Source organism: Octopus sinensis, linkage group LG17 (assembly GCF_006345805.1).
Source record: "Octopus sinensis linkage group LG17, ASM634580v1, whole genome shotgun sequence".
NCBI classification, from domain to species: Eukaryota; Metazoa; Mollusca; class Cephalopoda; order Octopoda; family Octopodidae; genus Octopus; species Octopus sinensis.
In genome coordinates this window covers 1,133,070-1,149,291 of record NC_043013.1, presented here as the reverse complement: position 1 = coordinate 1,149,291, position 16,222 = coordinate 1,133,070, and the positions used below count along the sequence as shown (strand labels likewise).

General features: G+C 37.0%; 1 protein-coding gene across 19 annotated transcripts in view; it reads left to right on the top strand.

Moving 5' to 3' along the window:
• The window catches only part of LOC115220933 (CLIP-associating protein 1-B), a 202,631-nt gene that overhangs the window by 101,780 nt on the left and 84,629 nt on the right, over positions 1-16,222 (top strand). Inside the window, exon 1 of one of the 19 annotated variants that reach the window (XM_036510254.1) lies at positions 12,322-12,418. The exons of the other annotated variants lie outside the window; for them this stretch is intronic. Within the exon in view, the coding sequence (XP_036366147.1) occupies positions 12,355-12,418 (64 nt within the window). The 5' untranslated portion in view covers positions 12,322-12,354. Of the gene's footprint in view, positions 1-12,321; positions 12,419-16,222 lie in introns of those variants that run through there. 19 annotated transcript variants of the gene reach the window in all.

The window sequence follows — 16,222 nt, the reverse complement described above, 5'->3', positions numbered from 1 at the left end:
GGTTTTAGGCAGCAAGAACATTAACGAGCTGAATTCTTTGAAACATCTGGACAGCTCCTTGGAAGTAGTCGACAGCTGTTTCGTAGGTGGTGATTGTTGCTTAGTAACAAGAAAAAGGAAAGGGTAGAAAAAGTTGAGAGGATTATTATTTTTACTGGAAACAAAAGGGGAAACTCTCTTTGAGTAAAGAACAGTGTAACACATGTGCAAGAACTGCAACATGGAGGTTTTGAATGTAGAATATTTGCCCCTCAAATAGTTGAAATGTTTCAAAACAAATATTCTTTATCATGTGATTGTTAATATTCCACTTATTTCTTTTTATCTTTTATTTTGGTTCAGAGAATTTATACAAATTGAATTTTTTTTTTTAGTTTTCTTTTCATTTTGTGTTTGTACCGTGACCTCTATTCATTACCAACACACACACACACAATCATCATTTTCCATTTTTTTTTGCATGCTTGTCTGTGTCAGGCATTTTGTATGAGTAATCATCATCACCTTCATACACCTGCTTGCCATGCTGGCATGGGTTGGATGGGTCATCACATTCTGAGTCAGTCCTTAATCAGATACCATCCTCTCACACAGATATCTCATACTTGGACGCTTCATCTTTATACATGGTTTGAACAAGCCTCCTAAGCCACCCATCCTAGATTGATCCCCTATCAAAAGCCTTCTCCAGGTTAACAAATGGTAAATACAGTACTTTACTCCAGGCAAAGTACTTCTGCAATTGTCTCACCAGGGCATCTTCCTATTGCAGGTGCAGCCCCTAACTGCCTCTTGTCTAGACTAATTCTGTTCCCAATCAATTGTAATTATGCTATAACTTAATAATTTTCATTATGTGGTTCATTAACTTGATGCTTCTGAAGCCCCTCCCCCCTCCCCAATCTTATTTGCCCTTGTAGCTGTTGACAATAATATTAGTACACCAGCCAATAGGTTTGACACCTTGTGTGACCCGATTGATTATATGCTTGACCTACTTTACCACATATTTTCAGCATCTCAGCAAACTGATGCTTCAGCTTGCTCTCCTGCCTACCTCTCCCTTGGCATTCTGAACTCCAGTGCTGCTGCTGCTCTCATCTTGAATGGCTGGTCCCTCTGTCGGGCCCACAACCTGTAGATCCTCTCTCTCTCCCATGCTTTCTGTTCATTCAAATGGTCTCTCATGAGTCACAGTTCTGTGCCTCTTTCTTTTCAGCATCAGTAAGTGCACTGATATATTACACTTCTCAACGTCTTGATTTTCTCCTGCTTGTGACCCTCGTGCCTCTCAACATGTGCCAACCTCTTGCTTTCTGCAGCTTCCATACCTTCTCTCTCCGCTACTTTATTTTGCTCTCTTCTGCCTCTTTTTTTTTTGTTTTTGCTTTGTTATACTAACCTTTCCAAGCCTGTTGTTTTGCTTTTATGGTCCTAATCACCTCACTCAGTCTATAGCTGGAATCTTGCATCAGCCACAGATCTCGTTTCTAGCTTTTGACAAGTTGTCTCAGAGAAACTGCCAGTTTTTCTTTGTTTTACCCCCCACCCCCCACAAAACCCATCCCTCTGTCATAAGCATCGATTAGAATTTCTCTAAATCTATGACCAGCCAAGGACCCTTTCAACTTCTTTATCTTCCTTCTCTAAATACTCTCTTGTGTATGAGTTGGTCTAGATGTTATTCAGAAGGCACTAATCTATGGCGGATGGTACATTCTTTACCAAGGAAACACTTTGCATTTGCAATCGCTTTGCCATCCTCTTCCTGATGAGAATGAAGTCCACCTGGCTTGTGTGCTTACCTGATTTGTAGACAATCAGGTGACTGGCGAGTTTCATGACATTCACGGTGCACAAAGTCAGGTCATTTGCATCAGCAGGGGCCCTGAGCTTTCCTCATTCCTCAGTGAATAGTCATAGCTTCCATGTGCACCAAAGAAACCATCAAAGTGTTGCTCAAAATATCCATTAAAATCACCAGCTGTGATAATGAGGTTGCCATCATTTATGAAAAAAAGGACCATCTCATAAAATCAGTTGGTCCCCCCTTCTGTTCATTACCAGCCCCTATCTCTGCTGCAGGAGATAACTGTTAGTGTTGTTTTGCCTATCACTACTCTATGTCTTATTATTTCTGTTACACATTCTCACTACCTTAATTACTTTATCTTTGTGTCTGCTAATAATAAGCCAACTCCACTTACCCTATTGCTATTACCTACCCAGGAGGATTTATATCTTCTTATCCATAGCAAGTCTTGCTGAGGCTCCCCTCTGCCTTTCTTCTTCTCTTCAATATTAGTACACATTTACTTGCCTTGTTATTAATTACCATAGTCACTGCTGATTTACTTTTCATTATCCTGCTGATGTTAATGGTGCATCTCTTAATTTTCCAACCTGAGAAGAAGAATTGGAGGTTCTGGTGATGGTTGCTTAGATTTTTATCTGTTCTCAGCATCTGAAGTGTAGTTTGTACAGTCACTCCCCTTACACAACCAGATATATAATACCAATCAATTGACTGGTTGTTCCCTCACTCACCAACAAGTTACTGTAAATAATTATTAAGAAGAAATAATGAGGCAGGTATCAGTTCTTGGCATTATTTTTACCTGTGCTTGTCTATTGGTAGCAGGATTGTGGTCTAAAAACTTCAATAGATCTTTCTTATCTTTTATTATTTTACTTGTTTCAGTCATGTGACTGTGGCCATGCTGAAGCACTGCCTTTTTAGTTGAACAAATCAACCCCAGCACTTATTCTTTGTAGGCCTGGTATTTATTCTATCAGCCTCTTTTGCTGAACTGCTGAGTTACAGGGACATAAACACACCAGCATCGGTTGGCAAGCGATGGGCGGGGGGCATATACAATGGACTTCTTTTAGTTTCCGTCTACCAAATCCACTCACAAGGCTTTGGTCAGCCCAAGACTATAGTAGGAGACACTTGCCCAAGGTGCCACACAGTGAGACGGAACCTGGAACCATGGTGGTAAGGGAAGCAAGCTTCTTACCATCCAGTCATGTCTGTGCCTATGGATGTAGTAGAAGGAAAACATAAATACATGTATAGATAAGCACATTTGCCTACAACACACATGGACATAATATACATGTACATGTGAAAGACCATGGGAATACGTGGAAACAAGTATGGTTTGGTGACAAGATGGGCGTGCTGCCTCAGCCATTGCCAGCGTGAAGAAAGCAGATGTCAAAACAGTGTGGGTGCCATGTCAGTTATGCAATTATCATATTAAATACACTTCCCATTTTACTTGATGATATAAACTTTGTCATTAGTTTTACCTTTTTTTTAAAAAAATTTCGTTGACTAGCAAACTTGAATTTTGAATTTTATGGTCCTAATAGTGTTCCATCACCACTCTCAGTCTGTAGCTGGAATCTTGAATTTTTCTTTAGTTACTCATTTTACTCAATTACTTCTCTTTTCAGCTTTTCCTATTTCATTCATTCTCTGTTTGTCTGCCTGTCTGTCTGTCTCACTGATTTTTGCATTAGAGTGGGGAGAAGTCCTCCTTTTATGACCAATGGAAGTTTTTACAGTGATCTTGAATATTAGTCTGTATGCTGTCAAGCTTCTCTCTCATCACCAGCTACAAATAGACCATTCTCATATTGGACACTTATTCTTTAAATTTGAAATCAATACACACTGTTCTATTCAGTTTATTGACAACAAAGAAAGTGGTGGTGGCTCCTTTTCAGTATGAAATTCTAAGAGGCACTGTTGTACCACATTGTTTCAGTTTATTCCTTTCCAACATGGACCAGCCTGAATTATATTTTATTTATCATAAAAGCACTTGAATGCAATAATATCCACTTTCCTATTTACAAAACATTATTGTTTTCTTGGTTTCAATTATTAGATTGTGGCCATACTGGAACCCTGCCTTGAGAGGGTTTTTTGTTTTGTCTGTCATGTCATCCCTGGCATTTACTTCAGTCTAGTTTTTATTTTATCAATATCTGTTTGTTGAGTTTTAAGGTTGTGGGGATACATTTTCACAAAATACACAACGCATATCCCAACCTAACAGGCTTCTGCACAGTTTCTGTCTATGAATCCCACTGTCAAGATATTAACCCAAGGCTATAATGGAAGATATTTGACCAAAGTGCCTTGCAGTGGGATTGAACTTGGAACCATGCTGTTGTAAAGCAAACTTCTTAACCATGTAACCCTATGTGTGTGGAGAGAGAGAGAGAGAGATACATACATACGTGTGTGTGTGTGTATATATATATATATATATAATATATATATATATATATTATATATATATATATATATACATATATACATCATCATCATCATCATCATCATCATTTAGCGTCCGTTCTCCATGCTAGCATGGGTTGGACGGTTCAACTGGGGTCTGTGAAGCTGGAAGGCTTCATCAGGCCCAGTCAGATCTGGCAGTGTTTCTACGGCTGGATGCCCTTCCTAACGCCAACCACTCCGTGAGTGTAGTGGGTGCTTTTTACGTGCCACCTGCACAGGTGCCAGACAGAGCTGGCAAACGGCCACGAACGGATGGTGCTTTTACGTGTCACCGGCACGGGGCCAGGCGAGGCTGGCAACGGACACGAACGGATGGTGCTTTTACGTGCCACCAACACGGGGGCCAGACAGAGCTGGCAAACGGCCACGAAACGGATGGTGCTTTTACGTGTCACCGGCACGGGCACGAACGGATGGTGCTTTTACATGCCACCGAGACGGGGGCCAGACAGGGCTGGCAAACGGCCACGAACGGATGGTGCTTTTACGTGTCACCGGCACGGGGGCCAGGCGAGGCTGGCAACGGACACGAACGGATGGTGCTTTTACATGTCACCGACATACATAAAAACTAGATTTATTCCACTAATAACCAGTTGTCTCTAGCCTAAAGATTCTTTCTGACTTGGTGTATTTCATTACTAATGTGGTATAAGCACATGCCTTTAACAACACTATAGCTAATTTTTACAAGATTGCTTTGATATCTGGATTTTGCATACTTGAGTGAAATCATAATCGTGGCTGATGCCAGTGCCATCTGACTGGTACTCATGTCGGTGGCTCGTAAAAAGCACCATTTGAGCTTTGGGCCTCATGGAGGCAGTGACAAGACCTTTGGTGGTATACCATGCTTGTCAAGCCAAGTGGGACGGTAGTTGTGGCTGATGCCAGTGTCAGGTCAATGGCACCTGTGCCAGTGGCATGTAAAAAGTATCCATTACACTCCCAGAGTGGTTGGCATTAGGAAGGATATCCAGCCATAGAAACCATGCCAAATCAGATTGGAACGTGGTGCAGCCTCTCCAGCTTACCAGTTTCCAGTCGAACTGTCTAATCCATGCCCGCATGGAAAGCGGATGTTAAATGAGGATTGTGGTCGTGAAGTATCACAGTCACCAGCATTGCACATCAGGAAGAAATAAGTTTGTTTTTTTCTTTTTTCTGTGACTACCTAAACTGTTTGGCTCACCATTAAACAACCCCTTCTCTTTGCTCCTGTTACCATTACTATAAGTTTTAGGTGTTTGCTAACTTTCCTAACTCTACTCAAATCCTTACATTATCTATTTTTCACTTTCTTGCTACTTATACATTCACCTTGTTAAGACTAAATTTTTGTATTTATATTTTATAGTTATTGTATTTTATATTTATATTTTTAACATAAACTATAGAAACAGTAATTTCTGTTGTAATTCACTCAGAATGATATGGTTAATAGTTTTGTGACAAAAATCATTTGAAATAATACATTTCTAAATCTCTCAGAGAGATTTATGCAGTAGCAGCACGATAGAGTGATGGTATGTTGTCAACTTAATGTGACAGTCCCATGAAAGGGAAGAATGCTACTGTTATTTAGCCCTGTTTCTATTTTCAAAATCAGTGAATGTATTTCACTTGGAATATATGTTTTCAAAGGCAGATAGGCATCGACAGGTAGCAAGCCATGCTACTCCAGACTGATGATGGGCAATGACTCTGAAACTAGTCTCTGGGTGCTGGCTTTGCTTGGTGTGCTTATCTCCACTTTGAAAACGCAAGGACACAGGAAATGTCAAGTCCAACAGGAAATGTTGTTTCCTAGGGCTAAATAACAGTAGCATTCTTCCCTTTCATGGGATTGTCACATTAAGTTGACAACATGCTATCAAAAATCATTTGATTGTTGATATTTCTTTAAAATAATATGGTGAGAAGGACCGGTTTAGTTTGATGGAACTGAAGGGCATCTTATGAAACAGTTGCAAAGATAGGAGTTAGCTAAGAACCAATGAGAAGAATTTTGTTTTGGAAATTACATATGTTTAATTGTATTAGATAAGAAGTACTTTTGAAGGATAACAATGATGATTGTAATTCTTGTGCTTTAGTTTATGAATGAATGGTGGTGCTATGTAAAAAGCACCTGTGCTGGCACCACATAAAAGGCATATCCAGTACACTCTGTAAAATGTTGGAGCCTGATGCAACTCTGTCTTGCCAGTTCCTGTGAAACCATACCAGCACGGAAAATGGTCATTAAATGATGATGGTCATCAGTAAGTTAAATACAGCATAAAACTGAGTGAGTCCCAATAATGTAGAAATAAAGGTTGAAAACTTATTTGCAGGTGCCTGTTAATGTACATCCATAGCACTATGGTTGTCTCCCAACCTCTTTTGGCTCACAAGTAGTGTCACCTAAACTGTCTCTTCATAATTCTCTTTTCACTCTCCTTTTCTTTGCACAGCACATACTTTATCTGGAATTCTGTGGTTTCCCTAACCATGGTTAAAACAGCTCAAAACATTTCAGATTCTGTAGAGAACAAGGCTGGACAGAAGATTACTTTTGATATATTGCGACTGAAATTAATAAAAAAAAAAATGACCTTCTTTCCAAGATAGTATTAACGTTTTTAATTGTACAACTTCTAATTGTCTTATTTCTGCAAACCTTCTCTGTTGAGCAAATATTGTCATCAGAATAGAGATTATTAACCAGTTTTATATCAGATATGATAAATTGTTTCATTTAACCATATAAGTATGTTGTATTAGAAAATAGTTGTACTGGAAGTCTTTATTGTTCCTAGCTTAGTTTTATAATGGGTTGTTTGTAGAGTGATAGATGACAAATACATATACATATGTATATAAAGAGGAATGAATATATATTATATATATATATATAGGGCATTAAATGATGATGATATATGTGTGTGTGTGTGTGTGTGTGTGTGTGTGTGTGTGTATATAATATAGGTAAATATTATGGTTAAATACAAACATTCTAAAGTTGATATAACTGGGCTGGGAAAGTGTATCTTGTTACGGTGAATGTATCTTATTTAATGTCACAGTCACAATGTGTGTACTGTGTTGTTGGCCTTTTGCTTCAGAAAATATATCTATTTCTACTTTAAGTGAAATATGCATATAAAATAAATATTTAATTGGTGAAAATTAGATGGTTTATTTGCAAAAAAAAGCAAATACTTGTTGGAAGTAATTAACACATTTTTGTAGAAATGTTTTTTGGTATTCTAGTTCTTATGTGTATTTGCCATAGTTACATCCATGTTCAAAGAAATCTATAACTTATTGTTTTTGTTTTTCTTCCTGATTTTACAATGTTTCAGTGCCTTTATTTCATCTAAATCTCTTGTTTTTTTTTTTTTCTTCTGTAAAACCTGATTACCAGCAATAGCTTTACTCTATTATTCCAGTGGAAATCTATATATATAAAACTGTAGTTGTGTGAGTGTCTGTCCCCTTCGATTTAGATTCCTAACTACTCCCACATTTTGCGGTGCAGTTTAACCAAATTTGGGTATCTTATAGTCGTGATTCATATCGAGCCCGTCTGAGTATTAGCGTGCGTCTACGATTTTAAAAATAATTTAACATCATTTTTTATTCCATTTTAATGCATAATTTTTCGTGTGTCGATGGCGGCGGAGTTGGAGTTCATGGTCACACCTGCACCTGTTTGCTTCTCCCCCTTCTTCCCTCCCTCGTGAAGCTGTGGGGAAGGGAGTGTAAGGAAATCAACGTCGTAAAGCGTTGTCAAGGAGACCAGCGTTCTTTTAGAACGACTTCATGGCTTGAAGACACCAAAACAGAAATGGCTAAGAAAGCCCGAATTGGCATCTATAAGGGAAGTAACTCTCTAAAAATGCTCATCTAGTTATTTCCCTTACAAACCCGAGCAACGCCGGGCGATACTGCTAGTCGTTTATAAAATTCTGGCATTAATTTGCTTCTTTCAGTTGCTTTGAATTATGAGTTTTTGTTTTTGTGGATGTTAAGCTTTATCCCTAGTTTAAACTGTAAGTTACAATTGGTAATATGTGTTTTAAAAATGACTTTTAATAGACAAGGGGGTAGGGCTGAAAAGTTCCTGGTTTGGGGTGAAAAAAAATACAGGATGAGGATCAGTTAATTGTGATTTTATTCAACATATTCCCATCTCAGATTCACACATTTATTGCAACGGTCCTTCAGTTTCTCTAAGACCTGCAAAAGCAATTGGAAGGTTGGGCCTTAAAACCAGGAACTTTTCAGCACCCCCTAATGCAATGTAATATGAAGAAATTGATAATTAATTGCCTGCCTATCTTTTAAAGTTCCATTAACATACATGGCTTAGTAATTAAATTACTGTCATGTTAGATTAAATTCTTGTCTTTTTGATCTGGAGTTATGACTTCCAGTTTGAACTCATTATTATGCAGACATCTCATCAAGCATTAAGGATTTTAATCTACTCTTTTTGTCTCCATCTCTAACCATACAATATCTTGGTGTTCTTCTCTTGAAAGATTTGGAATGCTTGTAGGGTTTTTTAAAACCAAATATTCAAATTCTTGGAGCAAGTCCTATTTAAATATTTTTCATTTCAAGCTCATAAATATAATGAAGATATTCTTATATTTTTGATATATGTATTAAAATATGATTATTTTCATATTAAATCGCTACATCATTGGAATTTATAAAAGTGTAATAATGTACATCAATATAATGTGGTTTTATGATATTCTGGAACTTAACAATTTTAAATAGCCTAAGTTTGTATCAAGCTGCAAATTTACTTTTTTTTCAGCTTGTTTGACGAGATTATAAGTGGCAGGATTGTATGTCTTAATCACATTGGCAAACACTTTTTTTTCTGGGTCCAAAGTGCCCTTTCTAGTTTGTTTTCTGTACTTTTATTTGAATACGTTTGTTTGCTAGCAAGATGGAAATAGTTCCATTTTTTGTAAACATTTTTAATTGAAATGAGTTAAGAGAAATATTTCTGGTTTAGAATCACCACTGCCTCTGCTATCACCTCTATTTTTATGTCCATTTCCCAACAATTGGTCATCAACACTTGTCTATTATCCAACTTTTCTTTGCTGGAATGGTATGGATGGAATTTTAGAACATCCTTCTTTCTCAAGTTGATATTTTTATCAGTTCTTCATTTAGTTGTTTATTCAAAGTAGTCATACCAGCCTCTTAATACCTTTTCTACAACACAATAACATCTTCTAACTACTGCATTGATTTCTCTAGTACTGTGGTTCTCGTCCAGGGCCCATAGAAGTCTTTGTTGTTGCAATAAATTGGTTATATTTCTACAATACACAAAATATTTTAATGTTTTTTCTTTAATACATTTCCTAATAGTATGATAGGATTTTTTAAGCATGGAATGGTTATGAGGGTTCACTTGAGTAAAATAAGAATTGAAAGGGGCCGTAAGCAAAAAAGGCGGTTGAGGACCACTGCTCTAGTATATAGTTTCAGAGGCTTCAAATAGCTCAGTCATATTGGATTTTCAAATGCACAATACCTACCTGTCTTTGCTCATCACATTCTTTCTTTAATAAACTTTTCCACTTGACTGGTTTGAGCTTTGTGAAGTGGAATTTTCTGATATGAGATTAATGTTAAGCTTTGTTGACTCGGATCACCTTTGTGTCAATAGCAAATAGTTTCTTCAATGCTAAATCAATCCCATTTTAAGATGGAATGTGGTAGGCGAATTTTAGGTAGTAACATTGAATAGTAGTTGGTTTGTTTTTGTTACATGTTTTCAGAAAATATTTTGAGTAAATACTAGGCTAGCAATTTTGAGGGAGAGGGTAAGTTGATTACATTGACTCCATTGTTCAACTGGTACATATTTCATTGACCCTGAAAGGATGAAAGGCAAAGTCTATCTCGGCAGAATTTGAACTCCAAATGTAAAGGCTGATGAAATGCAGCTCAGCATTTTGCCCAGCTTGTCAATGATTCTGCAAGTCTGCTGCTTTATTTTGAGTAAATATTTTTTTCTTTTCTAGGCACAAGGCCCGACATTTTTGGGGAGAGGGCAAGTCGATTAGATCGACCCCAGTATGCAACTGGTACTTAATTTATCGACCCCGAAAGACAAAGTCGACCTCTGCAAAATTTGATTTTGAGCAAATATTAAGACTGTTTAATTAATAAGTGCAACTCACCATAACATTTAACTTATCTCTGACCTAATTTTATTTTATTTTAGCTTCTCTGAATTGAACACACATTTACTATCAACTCATTTATTCTACCATCAGTTATAACTGAATTTTTTGCTCAGGAGCGGCTGTGTGGTAAGAAGTTTGCCTGCCAACCATATGGTTTGGGGTTCAGTCCTGCTGTGTGGCACCTTGGGCAAGTGTCTTCAACTACGGCCTTGGGACAGTCAAAGCGTTGAGTGGATTTGGTAGATGGAAACTGAAAGAAACATGTCATACACACGTGTGTGTGTCTTTGTCTTCCACCACTGCTTGACAACCAGTGTTGGTGTGTTTATGTCCCTGTAACTTAGTGGTTTGGCAAAACAGATCTATAGAATAGGTACCAGGCTTAGGAAAATAAAAGTACTGAGCTCAATTTGTTTGAGCAAAATTCTTCAAGGTGGTGCTGCAGCATGGCCGCAGTCTAATGGCTGAAACGAGGGAAAGATAAACGACTGATTATATGTATTAAAATTTTCATTCTGGTGTTGAATGAAAATGTCTTGTAGTATAAATTCCGGCCCTTTATGCTCTGAGTTCCGATTCTGCTGAGACCTTGTAACATTCTGAAGCTGTTGAAGTTGCTGTCAAGTATAGGGGTTGAGTTAATTGCCTAACATTGGCATAGCCCCAGGTTTCAAGCAGTGAAACTCCAGCTGGGAACCCACACCAATCTACTTAGTGCTGCTTACGCTTTAAGAACAGAAGAGTGCCCCCCCTCCCCAATTATTTGTTTTGGAAAATATAACAATGTTGGAACTCTGGCACACACATCCTATAATTAGCAGGATGTGTGGGAGATCTCTTATCATGCCTAATGTAAGTCAGTAGAAGAATTAAATTCTTTGTCCAAATGATTACCATGATTGAGAAAAAAAGTTTGCTTTTCAAATTATTTTATCAGTCCCAACTAATTTGATTCTTCTTCTTCTACTACTACTACTACTACTACTACTACTACTACTACTACTACTACGCATGTTTCCTCTCCTATTATAACAATTAATGGAACTTTCATCAAATATCTCCCTAACCAGGTTCGTTTCTTTCCGATCTTAGCTGCAGTAAAGCAGTTATTGTCTTTGGGATTCCTTATCTGTCAGCATCCTTAATATTAACAAGGGGGACTCCTTATTAGACAGGATCCACAACCAGAAAACTATTTGAAAGCTATTATCATTTTTGAGGAAAGGAAATTGGTAAAAAAATAAATTTCTTTGAAAATATACGTTCATGGAAAGGGATTTATTTTTATTTCATGATTTTCTTCAAAATATGTAACTGAAACATTAAATATATTTAATGCCTTTTTTTCTTCTTTTTTCTTGAAAAGCTATAAACATTATCTGTAGCAACAACTGGGGTCTATTAGGTTTCTTTTGGCATAACCATTTCAAGATATAATTTAGCTTGGGGGGGGGGGATTGATATTACAGGCCAAGGATTATAGTAATTAAGGGTTTGGTTTTGAATAGCATACCAATATTATACTAGCAAATTTAATAGCATTTTGTAATGTTTGCTTTCTGAATTGAAGCTTTTGTTAAAATGATAATTAAAACAAAGCCCAGCCAGCTGCTGGATGTTGCCAACAAGTTCTGAGTAATTAGAATTTTTCTCTTCAAAATTTCTTTCTCTCTTCCTCAACATCTGTCATCCTCCTGTTTATTTATGGCTTACCTTATTGTCTGCTACCGTTTCCAGATAGGTAGTAGTTTACATTCCTGCAGAATAGTTTTCTTGCCTCAATATTTCAACAACCAGCATTAGAGGTGAAGGCAGCTATTCTCTCTGCTCTTGATGGGTTCTATAAAGGACAAGATAGTTAGAAAGTACAAGTCATTCTTTTTGTCACCTAGAAAAGGTAAAATATGATAAAGATTATATTTAACAATATTTATTTGTTGAATTGTGTACTTGGCAATTTAAAAAAAATTATTTGATATTAACAGCAAATATTGTTTTGAAAACATACTGTTTACATTCTTAGTCATTACGGTAACATCAGTGAAAAAGAATTCTTTGATCTTTAGGGAATTTCTTTCCCAGTTGCAAATATTTTTGTAATCCCTAATTCAGTTTCACTGCTTCTAGCCATAGTGTTCTAAAAATCTTCCTCTGAATTTTTCTGAAATGTTAAGCATAATATACTTTTATAGATGTATTATTGTATGGAAGATTACAACTAAACTTGTTATCAGGTTTTCAAATAAATATATTCATGGCTACCATGTTACAGATGGCTGGCTTAGCGTCTCTTCAACAAAGTAGGTTATTGTTTCATGTTAATAAGATCTCACACTTAGCCTACTCACTACTCTCCTGTTTATGTTTACTTGACCTTTGAACTATTTTTGTATTATTTATCATGTGTCATTTCTGGCTGGGTGTGTCAGTTGTTCAGCTACCATGCTATTCTGTTGGCTTTTCTTGGATTATTTGTCCATTGTTTTCAGATGTCCATGATTAGAACAGAGTTTCAATTTTCAGACCTGTAATATTATTGAATTTGTTGTCATAGAATCCAGGTATTTGATGAATTAATATTGATTTCAAATTTTGACACAAGGCCAGCAATTCTTGGAGAGGGGATAAGCTGATTACCTCAACCCCAGTGCTCAACTGGTACTTATTTAATTGACCTTGGAAGCCTAAAAAGCAGAGTTGATGAAATAATATTGGTTAATCCTTTTAGAAGTGTCAACAAATTTTTTACAAATATTTGTTAAATTTTATTGAAAGTACTTTTTAAATATGAGATTGACGTAAATATGCAAATTTCACTCAAACTATAATTTCCCAAAGTAGATTACAATTAACTGTACTTACTTAATTTTAATGCACAAACTTGGAATATGTGTCAACAGTATGCTCGGCCAACTGGAGGATGTTTTGGCAGTGTTATGAGCTGAGTGTGTTCTGATAGAAATGCCAGACTGAATGTTTCATGGATAGAAATACTTTCCTTTTTATGTTATCTTATGGAGACAAGTTGCAAACAGAATCAGCAACAGTGCCATATCTGACCACACCCCCTCCTCTCTTCCACCTTTTATATTTTAATTATTAAACTTATTTAACAGCTTAAATTATTTAATCTATTTCTATTCAGACAATATTCTCCTATTTCTGTTTTTATCAGTGAATGGAAGTAGGGGCTACAAATGCATTTCATATTTGCAGCCTAATTTCTTTTTACTTTTCTGACCCCTTTTAAAGATTTTGTTGCTGTTTTGATTTTAATAGAAAATCTACTTCTTATGTTGTATTTTTAACAATTTTCTACCTCCAGTTCAAACCTTCTGGAAAGCCATGTTTCCAAAGACTTTATAACACACGCGCACACACGCGCACGCACACACACACACACACACACACGCACACACGCACACACGCACACACAACACACACACACACACGCACACACACACACGCACACACACACACACAATGTGTGTGAACTCCTCAATCAATCTCCTCCTCACATCATCCTTCTACATCTCTCTCTCTTTCTCTGCAGTCCACCCCCACCTCTCCTGATACCACTTTTCTCTCTTGTTAATCCAGAACCATCCACTTGTTGGCTATTCTTCATCCATTAATATTGTTGTCCATACCCACATCACACAGTGACCATTCTGCCTCCCTCCCTCCACACCACTCCTGCAGCCCACTCAACCACCTCATTCCTTTTCTACCTCCATTAACAGTATCATCACAGTCCTACTGCTAACATTCCTCTAGCCCCCTCACTCCCCCTATCTACTCCCATACACTCTTGCAAATCCCCCACCCTTAGTCTTTACTTGAGGTGCCACATGGGCACCTTTGAAGGTCCCACCAATTCACCCCCCCCCCTAAATGTGATTATCCATGCAGCTCCTCTACATCAAGGATCTGCTCTACCCCAACCTTTTTTTCTCGTATTTTAACCCTTACCTAACATAAAGACGCCCCCCCACCCCCCGAAGTCTTTGGGGTTTGTAGAATTGCGGGCTTCATGTTAGCTTCAGTAGTGTTGGTGGCATGTAAAAAGCACCCAGTCCATATTGCTGCAAAGTGGTTGGTATTAGGAAGGGCATCCAGCTGTAGAAACCATGCCAAAGCTAACAATTGGAACCGGGTGTGGTTCCTGGCTTTACCAGCTCCTTTCAAACCGTTCAACCTATGACAGCATGGAACCCGGACATTAAATGATGAGGATTTACCCTTCATTCTAAATATAAGAGCTCATTGCTTAAAACTACTAATGACTATTCATTTATTCAGTATTCTTTAATAAAGTTTAGTGCTACATAACCGGAATCTGTCGCACTATGAATATACTTTTTGTGTAATTTAATTTTCTCGTTCATATTATTCATGTTTTCAGAGTTATTCACATTATTTACAAATGGTTAATAAATAGGATCATGTTATTAAAATTGTGCAAATTCCATTTGAACAGAGCATTGTTTGTGTTAACATTTGCTTCTTGAAACGAGGTCATTATTGAAATTATTTGCCTGAATGACAGTTGCTTCAATACCTGTTTCTCTTTATATGCTAGGAGAGATTTGTCATGATAGAGTAAATATTTGTTCTTGGTTATCCTTTGCCTATGTAAAATTGTCAAAATCTTAACTGAATCCCAGTATCCTCATTCAATAAAAGAACATAGCATTCAAAAAAGCAGAAAGGTTGAAATCTCCATTTTTCCCTATCAGAATTAAAGCAGAAAAAAATTACATCTCAATTCTTTTCTACTAATGGACCCTTTTGATTTCTATTTTACTTGCGTGGACCCTCATAGCCATTTGGTGTTAAAAAAATCTTACTGGTATTAAAGTATTTTAGGTATGCAGAAGTATAACTGCTTTTATTTCCTAAAATCTTATCTGGATCCTCCCCAAGTGTCGTGTGGACCCTGGTTGAGAACCCCCTGCTGTACAGTTTCTTTTTAAGTAACAAGAAACATTTGATAAATGAAATTTATTACTGATGTTTCAGCCTTCTTTTTTAATGTGCTAAGTTTTCTTAATCTTAAATATCAAAATAAGTTTACCAGTTGTGATGATCCATCTGTCATTGAAATATAAAATTAAACATTTTTAAGAGATAATTTCCACTGTAGTATCTATTAGATGTATTTTGGTGAGCTTAGATCAACCAAACCATAATCTTATTCTTGAATAATGATGGTTATCAGAAGCCCTGCTTTTTAAAAGTATAGAAAAAATTTCCATAATGGATTTAATTGCAGAAACCAGCCCCTTGTCTTATTGTTTCTGCTTTGTCATTTATGTCTAAGGAACATGTTACTTTCCAGTTTTCCACTGTTAATACTTACTACAACATGGAAAAATTAGAGGCACAAACTGCTGCATCTCACCCCACTCCTCTTTCCCATCCTCCCTGCCAAAATCCTCTTTGAAAGCATGATAAAAAAGCTAATCATTTCTTCTTATTCTTTTTCTGTTCTTTTAGGTTGGTTGTTTACATTTTTCTGAGTTGCCTTCTATTTTCCTAAGTTAGCTTCCACCACTTCACCCAAACACTTTTATTTTTACCTGAGTCAGCTGTCTCCTTTACGTCCAAGTCAACTGCTCCTTTTTTGTCCGAGTCAGTGCCTGCTTCCAACCCAAGTCTGCCTTACCTGAGTCAGTTGCCCCCTTGCTTGAGTTGGCTT